The sequence below is a fragment of the Helicoverpa armigera genome, chromosome 19, assembly GCF_030705265.1.
Source record: "Helicoverpa armigera isolate CAAS_96S chromosome 19, ASM3070526v1, whole genome shotgun sequence".
Lineage (NCBI taxonomy): Eukaryota > Metazoa > Arthropoda > Insecta > Lepidoptera > Noctuidae > Helicoverpa > Helicoverpa armigera.
The window spans coordinates 4988366-5000073 of NC_087138.1; the positions used below are offsets into that span (position 1 = coordinate 4988366).

At 41.0% G+C, this 11708-nt stretch overlaps 1 protein-coding gene across 1 annotated transcript; it reads right to left on the reverse strand.

Moving 5' to 3' along the window:
• Window positions 1-578: 578 nt before the first annotated feature.
• On the reverse strand, window positions 579-8135 carry LOC110372958 (uncharacterized). Its single transcript, XM_064039565.1, has 17 exons — window positions 7959-8135; window positions 7765-7855; window positions 6908-7096; window positions 6604-6724; window positions 6152-6277; window positions 5568-5731; window positions 5078-5189; window positions 4530-4743; window positions 3839-4154; window positions 3553-3640; window positions 3272-3403; window positions 3022-3141; window positions 2772-2891; window positions 2522-2641; window positions 1204-1308; window positions 791-870; window positions 579-672 (listed from the first exon to the last, which is right to left on the reverse strand). Exons 1-17 carry the CDS (start codon window positions 8033-8035, stop codon window positions 643-645), a joined length of 2205 nt encoding a protein of 734 aa, XP_063895635.1. The 5' UTR covers window positions 8036-8135; the 3' UTR covers window positions 579-642.
• Between the last annotated feature and the right edge of the window lie 3573 nt (window positions 8136-11708).

An 11708-nucleotide genomic window follows, 5' to 3' on the forward strand; every position in this document is an offset into this window, starting at 1 on the left:
ATGCACAAATAAAAGTAAAACAAAAAATAAAGAAAATAAACTATGTTCATACTGAATCCGTTTGTTCTAGGACTTCCAGTGGCATACCTGAAAATAAAACAAGATGTAATTAAGTATTCTATCTAGGTATTACCTACTGTTAATTTAATTGTAAGGTATGTGTATTTAAGGTAGTAATTTTTTGTAGTTGTAGCGAACGCTAACTCTGGCTGAAATGCTATCACGCATAAATAAACTGCTGAACCGATTTAGATCCTACTCCTACTATCTTACTCATATACTCAGATTATAATGTGAAATTTTGTAATAATGTATGGATGTATGTTTGTTTGTTATTCTTTCACGCAAAAATGGCTGGACCGATTTGGTTGAAATTTGGTATGAGATAGGTGATATCCTGGATTAACACATAGACTTTTTATCAATACCACTCGGGCAAAGCCGCGAGCGGAAGCTAGTAAAATTATTATTTGGTACCTACACAGTCTAATAGAGCCCAAAAAATGTTACCCGACTGCGGAACGTCTTCCTGGGACGTTCGTGAAGCTAAGCAACAAAAATGTCAGTAATTTTTACCTTAACTAGGCGTAGCCGGGCCTGGCTAGCTTGCGGCATCCACTGTTGTCCCAAATGCGTTGGATGTTATAGCGCCGGTGTTATGTCAGTGTGACTCTGGTGGTGGAAAGACAATAATAAATTAAATGCTTTGAAACAAAAAAATAATATAACGTTTACTGAATAAAATAGCGTATGATACAGTGGCGAATTTCATTATGTAAGTAGAGTTTACCTCAAACTCCCCAATAAAGATGTCGGAATCATCAGAAGGTGGAGCCTGGTCGATGTTGTCTACTGCCGTGATTTGAGGACCTGCGGAAATATACACCAAATTAATATTTAAAGTTGTGTAAAAACATGTGGGAGGGTAGCTTATGTAGAACCACTCAGAACCAGCGAAATTGCATATAGGTCCAATAGCATACAGGATACTTTTTATTCCCATTCAGGTGCGGGTAGTTACCTGGTGCAACTAGAAGCAAACTTATTTATAATTTTGACGTTCATAAGTGCTTGTAAAGGCCTACATGAAATAAATGATTTGATTTGATTTGATTTGACCTTGGGAAGCGAGTGAAACGGGCGGCAGCTAATTCTAATTTAAAGCAAAATACTGACTATAGAGAAGAAATAATTAGTAATTACCTAATGGTATGCATTCCATCGGTTCGAACAGGTCCATGGCGATGAGATCGAGCGGCGGAGACGGTGCCGGCGGTGGCAATGCACACGTTGAAGATATTCGGGTACCTTGAAGAAAAAAAGACGTGATTTTTCTATTTACCTTTTATAACAGATGGTATGAAAATTAAGTTGCCATATTGATTCTAACAGCAAATCAAACCCAGCCATTAATAACAATGCATTATGCAGCCTAAGTTTGGTCATTGTCTGCCACATATTATTTGGTCAGACATCCAAAAATAAAATGCTTCAAGGATCACTAGACATATTACAGAACTATAGGATACAATAGCTAAAAGGACAATTAAATACATTTTCTGTAAAAAAAATTGTGTAGTAATGTGACACTTATATACGAGTATGTTTTCCAATACTTAAAATAAATGCAAAACAAGTAATTACATAGCATTATGAGAATGACTATTCCCTATATGACATATTGAACACCAAGTCTCATTATGAACTCACCAGTCCTCAGTCCATCTTCGAAGCCACTGCAGGAGTCAAGTCGTCGCGGCTCCACACGGGTGATGGCGCCGGAGGGACCGGCGCGAGGGTCGTCACGAGTGGTGCAGGGTTCTACGTTTACTTCACCTACTGAAATAGAAGTTAGGTATTTAACACTCTATATGGAGAAATGAAGACATTCGTGTACTGGCACTTTGCCTTACTTTTGATGATATAAAGGGAAAGAAGGCAAAGGGGGTCAAGGAGGCATTGGAGAAAATGTTTGTTACAACTTCAAACAAAACCGTTATTGACACATAATGATGGTGAAGATGTTAGTTTCAACATATAGGTAAGCCTTGCTTATAAATTGTAATACTTGTAAATTTGGTCTAAAGCTATGATTTATATCACATAAAAGGAAACTGGCACTTGCATTTGGAAATTTTCTACATGTAGCAATTTATACAGAAATGCAATCTCAATATCTTATAGCATTCCACTTTCTCACACTGGAAGCTTCTTAGAAATATGTTTGGGCTAAAAGCAACTCACAATATGAAGAATGTGTATAACACCTACCATCAGCAGACAACGCAGTGTGGTAAGCATGGTGCGGTTCCTCCACGCTGAGGGTCAGTCTCCCGCCAGGCTTGATGCGAGGGACCACTGTCGCTACCACCGGCACTCGGATCTGAACCACTTACCATCAGCAGACAGAGCAGTGTGGTAAGCATGGTGCGGTTCCTCCACGCTGAGGGTCAGTCTCCCGCCAGGCTTGATGCGAGGGACCACTGTCGCTACCACCGGCACTCGGATCTGAACCACTTACCATCAGCAGACAGAGCAGTGTGGTAAGCATGGTGCGGTTCCTCCACGCTGAGGGTCAGTCTCCCGCCAGGCTTGATGCGAGGGACCACTGTCGCTACCACCGGCACTCGGATCTGAACCACTTACCATCAGCAGATAAAGCAGTGTGGTAAGCATGGTGCGGTTCCTCCACGCTGAGGGTCAGTCTCCCGCCAGGCTTGATGCGAGGGACCACTGTCGCTACCACCGGCACTCGGATCTGAACCACTTACCATCAGCAGACAGAGCAGTGTGGTAAGCATGGTGCGGTTCCTCCACGCTGAGGGTCAGTCTCCCGCCAGGCTTGATGCGAGGGACCACTGTCGCTACCACCGGCACTCGGATCTGAACCACTTACCATCAGCAGACAGAGCAGTGTGGTAAGCATGGTGCGGTTCCTCCACGCTGAGGGTCAGTCTCCCGCCAGGCTTGATGCGAGGGACCACTGTCGCTACCACCGGCACTCGGATCTGAACCACTTACCATCAGCGGATAAAGCAGTGTGGTAAGCATGGTGCGGTTCCTCCACGCTGAGGGTCAGTCTCCCGCCAGGCTTGATGCGAGGGACCACAGTCGCTACCACCGGCACTCGGATCTGAACCACTTACCATCAGCAGATAAAGCAGTGTGGTAAGCATGGTGCGGTTCCTCGACGCTGAGGGTCAGTCTCCCGCCAGGCTTGATGCGAGGGACCACAGTCGCTACCACCGGCACTCGGATCTGAACCACTTACCATCAGCGGATAAAGCAGTGTGGTAAGCATGGTGCGGTTCCTCGACGCTGAGGGTCAGTCTCCCGCCAGGCTTGATGCGAGGGACCACAGTCGCTACCACCGGCACTCGGATCTGAACCGCGCCATTTGGTTCTAAGCGAGGTTCTATGTCGCCATGCTGAGGAGAAAAATAAAGTTTAGTTTAGATCAAGATTTACCTATTAAAATCGTGAGCAATAGGTATGTCAAAATAAAGTATTGGTTGTTTTACGGAAGGTACGGAAATTAAAAATGCTTTTCACTAACCTGTGCAATGCCACCTTCTGCGTCATTCTTCAGGACAATTTTACCGCCCACTCTCAAATCTTCTGCTGTTGCTGGCACAAGCATCTGAAAGAAAAGTTATCTGTATAAAATTCAAACGTACATATGTAGGTATATTTCCCTACTAAAAACAAACCTAATTTCCAATATTTGAGGTTCCCAGTCCAGGTAAGTAGAAGCGTTTTCCAGATACGGATTTGGGATTTCGTATTTTTAGATAAAAGCTATAATGGTCAAAATAATAATCTTCATTGTTTTGCTTACCTGTTTACCACCTGGGAGCTTCGTATCAATAACCTTCACCAACACAGGAATACCATTATCAGGCTTCAGTAACGCAAATGGGGTCTGTCTTGTAGCCAACGCCACCCCCATATGATAGGTCTTAATGGGGTCTACTATGACCCCACTGCTCATAGACCCCCATGGGCCATCGTTCCAGATGTCCCCAGTTTCCAGGTAAGGTTTGGGAATTTCCCAGAGGTCTGGTTTTGGGTTCCAAGTTGAGGATGAAGGGCCTTCGACAGATGGGAGGTATGGACCCACTGAGGATGTTACTTCGCAGTGTTCCACTTGAGGTCTGAAAAGAAGTGTCTTTGATTTATTTGTGCGTAATGCAATATTACATAGGTATGTGTGGAAAAATATTTACATCCAACGGGCATGATTTTGGTAACAAGATTTTGGTTGCAGTTAACTGAATAAATGCAGCGTTAGTAATTGGGAGCAACTCATTAAAAGTTTACATGTTTCTTGACATCGCTTTCCAAGAGCAGCTTAAGAAGCAAGCAGCAAGTTAAGAAGGATCGACTTGACCACTCAGTTTCATGTTTTGGAAATTAAACAGTTTATAGCTTAGAGGAGCAGACATAATTACGTTCATTTTTATTATTGTGAAAGAAATATGAAGCAGAAAAAAATATTTTTCGCATTATTATTGATTTTAGGGCCTTACCTGGTAGAATCTGGTTGAGTTTCCGTAGCTGTACGAGTGATTCTTGGAGTAGTGGACCTGCCTCTAACATTAACGGGAGGACAGTTGTTATCATCGGGATGAGCCTTGTTTTTGTGGCAGACCAGGTTGGACTGTTGGTTGAATCCTTTCAGGCAGATGTTGCAACGGTAAGGACGTTCGTTGGTGTGTGTGAATAGATGGTTGCGGAGGTTGCCTGCAAGAATAAACATTATATTATAGCTATAAATGTTCTTGGCAATAAGTTACAAATATAGTAAAAAGTACATGAAAAATAATCAAGAAATAGGCACCAGAAAATAAATAATTATTTTTTAAGTTATTCTCTCTGTAAATCATTATCCTCCTCCTGCCTTTATTATAATTTGATTTGGGGCAGGCACAGAATTAGGATATTCACTACTATCTCTGTTAAAAGTCCAAAAACTCCTACAGGTTTTACACATCCTACGTGTACAGAGTTTACTTTTTTATCAGGTACGAGAATATACAGGAAGAAAGGAAAGGAAGGATAAGGATAGTAAGGTAACCTTTTTGATGGAATCCTTTGGGACAGATGTGGCACTTGTAAGGCTTCTCATCGGAGTGGGTCTTGCGGTGGGAGATCAGGGTGGACACGCGGTTGAACGTTTTGTTACATACCTGCGTAAGGAGTGTGGGTGAGGAAGTTGTTTTAAGTTTTATCCAGCCAAGAATGAGTTACTTCGATTACTCAAATTTTCCAGACATATTCATCACGGACGTTAATTAAGGAAACTAGCCGACGTAAGTTATTTAATGTAAGCATGTGAACCATGTGGCTTATGTGACATTTGATTCTAAGGATACAATACTTAAACGTAAATCGAGGATGGAGGACAGACATAAGTAGGTGATGTGAGGTGTGTGAACATGAGTACCTACATAATAATATGGTAGGTATCGACTTCACACATATTTCCTCTTCTACACTGGAATTTTGATAGCAAATGCCTACAGCGTCAGTTATTTCTATTTTACATCAATAAAAAACAACCATACCTCGCAAGCATAAGGCCTTTCAGCAGAATGTATAGCTCGATGCTGGCTGAGGGTAGACAGCTGTCTGAAGCTCTTCCCACAAGCTACACAGTGGAAGTTCCTCTCATCAGTGTGTGTGGGCAAGTGACGCATCAGAGTGTACTGGTGTTGGAACTCGCGGCTGCCTGGGAGGACAAGGTGGATTTCATTTCAACAAACGATTGACGATGAACTGTTGATTTGCTTACCAGAGTAGTACCAGAAGTAAAGTCAAATTCCTATCTCCAGTAACAAAAACGACAGATTGGCTATTGAAATGTGCAGTAAGTAGGTATAGAATTATGTTGAAAAAATAATAATTTAGTTATGTAAGTAATATAAAGGTACACTAAATTTGAGTTATGTGACTAGGGAAATAATCTGATGAATGAAATTCAGACGTTTATTACGAACGAATCAAACATCACTGCTGATGAAGTCCACCAGCCTCACTTTCTACGACAGCTCTCATAAAAAAGACAAAGATAAAGCTGATGGCTATGATAAAGGCAAGATGATGATAGTTAACGAGATCAAACCATAAAGATTTAGGAAGGTAAACTCACAAATGCCACATTCCCACAGCTTGACAGTTCGTCCATGCCTCTTGACGTACTTGACGTAGTGGAAACGGGAGCGAGGGTCTGCCTTGTCCACCTTGCATGTGCCAGGGCCCTTGCTTCTGTCTGTACCTATTTATTTGATAGCGAGGAAGTATATTGGTATTAAACTAGCAGTTTTATTTACAGATACACAGACTCTGGAGCCTATATAGAGAGAAGGACAAAGGTTACTTTTAAAAACCGCCCCTAAGACGACCCACTGACCAAAGGGTGCTGTATTTCACTCGGATCATAAGTAAAACCATGATCTGGTTACTTCTAAGTGTATTTTAATGAAACTTAGGTAGAATAGTGCCGTACCAGAATAAATTATTGGTTACTTCTATCCATGTGCGGGAAGTAGCTACCTCGAGATATGAGCATAACCGCCATAGCTAGTTTAAACATAATTTTACCTGGTCCAGCAACTGCCGTAGATGTAGAAGACACGAGATGAGGTTCGCCAAAGATTTTTTTACTGAAAGTGAGTCCGTTTCTATTGGTTGGCTGAAGAACCGCACTTGACGTATCAGCCTCCTATAACATGACAAACTAGTTTAAGATGCGAACAAGCTAACCTTTTACTAACAATTTTTAATACTACAGTAGCCAATAGTTATCCAACGAGAATTTTACCTACAGACAGACCACGAGGTATTCATAGGAAATTATGCTTATTCCTATTTCAAAATTTAACAAAACGAAAAAAAGTCAGCCTACCTTCATCTCACTTTTAAGCGCGGCATCCAGATCCTTGCCAAAAGTAGTTTGGCCAGTAGTGCCAAACCCTGGTTCGGAGACCAGAGACGCAATGTTGCCATCCTCCTCCGTCCATGCGAACCTTGCCTGTTGAGGTTCTAAGCCGTCCGAGAAGAAACCATCACGGAATAGACAGCGAGGAACGTCCAGCTAAAGGCAGGGTAGAATGCTTTTATGAGGATGTTTCAAATACATTGAGTAATAACTGTAAACCGAGCGAGTATTGTATGTATGGGTAAAGTAATCCTTACTTACAAACATAATAAATGCGACAGTAACCGTCTGTCTGTCTGTCGCGCTTTCACGTGTTATAAAATGCTGAGCTTCCATATGGAAGGTAGGTAACGATTTCATTATTCCTACATTACCTACCTACATAGGATGAATTTTATTATTTCTGATAGATGTCGATGTTACCACTACAAAGAAGTTACGGGAGCGACGGGAAACATGTTGGTAGATATTATAAACAGCGAGAATAAACATGCATTTAATTTGGCGGGAATGTTGCTGATAGGAATTTCTTTTGAGGTTTCTATGCGGGATACTAAATATATTTCGTGGTTGGTCCTATTTCTCTGATCTGAGTGGTCGGTGATGAAAATAAACAAATAATTGTCATTTCAATGATGAAAATGTCAATAAGACATTGGTTTGATGGTTAATTTGGCAGACAGCTAATCTGCCACTTTTATTGACAGGAATTGAAATGTCATTCATAAGCTGTCTTGCAAAGAAATGCGACCGACGTGGTCTTCCTCACGTCAACCCAATGAAATGTTCACCAAAATAAATCAATAAAATAGATTTTTACGTACATCATTTCTACCAGAATTCGATAGTAGCGGCTCGCCATTGAATCCCAATTCCTTCTTATCAAACTTGTCACTCAAACACACTTCACGTATGCTGCAACAATCATAGAAACGTGAAACAAAAATAAAACAAACTTAAAACAATTCAGCATGGCCGCGTTTCAACTATTTGTCGAAAAAAAAATCGAAGATCGCACCTTATTATCTCATCACCCGGTCGCATGAAACCACTCTCCGGCATTTCTTCTTTTATTTCTTCATCGGAAAACATCATTTATTTTTGCAATATTCAATTATTTTTAAGACAAAAAACAACACGACGTCAACGTCAAACAGTCTGTTTTTTCTCCACGAGATTTTTGTTTCTAGGACGATTCGTGTTCTTCATTTGAAAGTTTTATTTTTTTGTTTTTTTTTTTTTATAAGCGGCGAGTTGCAATTAAAATGGTTTGAGCTGTCAGTTGCAATGTGACCTCTTTTGAACTTTTTAAGGTTGTTGTCCTATCAAATCGAGAAGGCTATGCTTTTTTCCCGCGGATTTGCCCGCGTAATTTGAATAAATTGATAAACACAAGTACTTATACAAAAATGTATCCACGAAATGTTTAGATATGGATTTAAAACCTTGGCTCGTAATGAAAAATGAAACAAAATTGAATAAACAAGGAATGAAACTCGAAAGATAAACCAGGCAACATATCTTAGCTATTGTCCTACGTTTTCCATTCGCCATTCAGCAAGAGACTGGTCCACGAAAATGTAAGTAAATAAAATTATTCAGTGTATTTTCAAGTGGTTTGTTACAACGTCTAAGTGGTCTGCTCATTTCGCTGCGAGCCCACTCGAATGATTCAAGAATACTTGAAAACCAACTTAATGTTCACGAGAAGAAAAAATATATTATGAATAAAGAATAATTTTGTCTGACTCAAGAGGGCGAAAATATTGACTGCATTTGCTGCTAAGTTACTTATGCGATTGAATAAAAACTATGATCACGTGAGTATGTAAATACCTGCCTATCTTGTTGTTTTAGTAGTCCAACTTAAGTCTTTACGAACAAAAAAAAAATCCATCCTCCTTTTTTGTAATCGGTTAAAATGAAAAGTTAGGTATCAAAGTCACTTTACAGGTATTTAAAGAGATACGAATCTTACCCAAACAGACATACATACATGTAATCTACAAACATAAGTGTGTGATTGATTAATATAAACGTTAAGACGTTCACAGCCCGTTGGAAATGAAACCGACAGTCACAGGAATGTCTTTGATTGAGACTCCATGTGATTTGATTGAAATACCTCCCGGATTCCACGTGTCTGACTGTCTACTTAGCCACTTATGTGTTAACTTTACTAATTTATATTGGAAGATAAGTGGTATCTACTTAATATCAATAATTAAATTTTATCGAGCAAAGAAAAAATACCTGTATAAATAATTAAAATAAATGTTTATAAAACTAAAAAATCCAAGCTTTCAATTACTTTGTAAAATGCTGCAAAATATTTCAGAGCATCTTCAACTCTTTTCAAGCTCTTATAACGTTTACAAACAAAACTACCGTTTAATATTAATGTCGATAAATCAAGAGAAAAGAAGTTCGCATTACAAAACACTATTTTTTAATACGTGCTGGCAGTGCCATCTGTTATTTTGCAGAGTAAATTGACGCAAATACCGACACACTAGAAAAATTAAACAAAGCGCCATCTATATGTTCTTTTCAGAACTATGATCTGCCTTGTTAGAGGGCGACTTAATTTAGCGCCATCTATACATTTATTTGAGAACTACGTGTTTTGCCTTGTTACAACCATTTGAAAGGGACTCCCAGTTCTGTCGTTCCTTGCGGGAAGAGAATGTTAGCGCCACCTATGTCTATTTGCTAGAATCATAAGGGTTTGGCTTATACGTAACTTTTGCGTTTAGGGAACATGATGGTGCTAACTTAGAATAGTTTTCACGTTTCCCGCTAGAGAGCGCTAAAATAATTTTCAATTTTGGCTACGGAAATTAATTTGGATTATATCATGCGGGGCAGTGTGATAATCACGCGCGGCACTGCGGTTTCAGGTGATCTTCACACTGCCCCGCATCACGCTGCATCTTGCGTGTCGACGCACCTACGCGCGTTCCTGCGGGAGTGCAGATCTGCATCATCGTGCGGGTTTTTCACGCACTCACGCGCGTAGGTGCGTTTTGTAGATTCACGCACGGCGGCTTTCATCGAGTTCCATTTTCAAATATACACGTCACGCCCATTCAAAATCACGCGCGTCACTGCGGGATTCAGTGTGCCATACCTTGCGTCTCGCCCCGCACCTACGCGCGGGGGTGCGTGTTTCTCCGCATGTATGTGCGTGATCCGCATGAACGCGCGTGGATGCATTTTCAGTGTGTTGGACTATGCGTGTTTTCCATACAAACGGAGATATTTCCATACAACGGAAAATAACGCATCCACGCACTACGCTGCATCATGCGGGGCAGTGTGGTTGGTGATCTTCACACTGCCCCGCATCACGCTGCATCTTGCGTGTCGACGCACCTACGCGCGTTCCTGCGGGAGTGCAGATCTGCATCATCGTGCGGGTTTTTCACGCACTCACGCGCGTAGGTGCGTTTTGTAAATTCACGCACGGCGGCTTCCATTTTCAAATATACACGTCACGCCCATTCAAAATCACGCGCGTCACTGCGGGATCAGTGTGCCATACCTTGCGTTTCGCCCCGCACCTACGCGCGGGGGTGCGTGTTTCTCCGCATGTATGTGCGTGATCCGCATGAACGCGCGTAGATGCATCTTCAGTGTGTTGGACTATGCGTGTTTTCCATACAAACGGAGATATTTCCATACAACGGAAAAAAACGCATCCACGCACTACGCTGCATCATGCGGGGCAGTGTGATAATCGCCATAATCGCCTCAGTGTGCCATACCATGCGTCTCGCCCCACACCTACGCGCGGGGGTGCGTGTTTCTCCGCATGTATGTGCGTGATCCGCATGAACGCGCGTGGATGCATTTTCAGTGTGTTGGACTATGCGTGTTTTCCATACAAACGGAGATATTTCCATACAACGGAAAAAAACGCATCCACGCACTACGCTGCATCATGCGGGGCAGTGTGATAATCGCCTTTTATATTGCCTAGATTGAAATTGTCTTTCAACACAAATACAACATTGTTTAAATAGAATTTATTTTATTTTCAAACTAAGGTAGTCGTGGTTTATACTCGTTAGTTTTATTATATTACCTATTTAAGTAATTTACCTATAATAGTGGGAATGGTATTGTATCAAGGTTGTATCCATCGAATTTATTCATTTAATTTATTTATTTAATGTTTGTATCGGTTAAAACTTCTTTTTTTACTCTCGTAACTTTACTAGATCACATTGTTTCCAGGGTGCACGAGGTAAAACAAAGAAAAAATCAGCTAATCGTTTTCTTATTCAGAATTCAAGGGTTTTCAGTAAAAATCGTAACTAATTCGACGTTCGTTTTCACTGTTGTCATATCAAACATTTTTACGTACATTTGGACGACTATGTAAAAATCACCTGCCTAACCTTTTCCAAACTATGTTGAAGTTCAGCTGGTCGGCTTCCATTCTAGTCGGATGTCGCTGAGTAGATGCCTATTGCCTACCACTGTTTTACAGGGCGCGTCCGTCTGATCTCTACAACCAAGTTTCCTGGGTCCTCAGACAAGTTAAGCTTCTCGACAAGATTGTAAAAACAAAAATGCGCAAGGAGTCAAATTAGTTACTTTAGAAATGCTCAGACAGATAATGGAGCGAATCATTTGTAATTAGGGTGCAAAATGCCATAAAAACATGTACTTAGTTTAACATAGCCAACTATGTATCTCATTTAGTCACACGCTCGCATCATTCTTATTAAAACATCGAGGGAGCCACTCAATCTTACTCTAT

Coding starts and splice junctions, on each gene's coding strand:
- LOC110372958 (XM_064039565.1), bottom strand. CDS start 8,035: ATGATGTTTTCCGATGAAGAAATAAAAGAAGAAATGCCGGAGAGTGGT. Junction 5,190..5,567: donor AAAGGCCTTATGCTTGCGAG/GTATGGTTGTTT, acceptor CTCCTTACGCAG/GTATGTAACAAAACGTTCAA. Junction 2,642..2,771: donor CACTGCTCTGTCTGCTGATG/GTAAGTGGTTCA, acceptor GCTGATGGTAAG/TGGTTCAGATCCGAGTGCCG.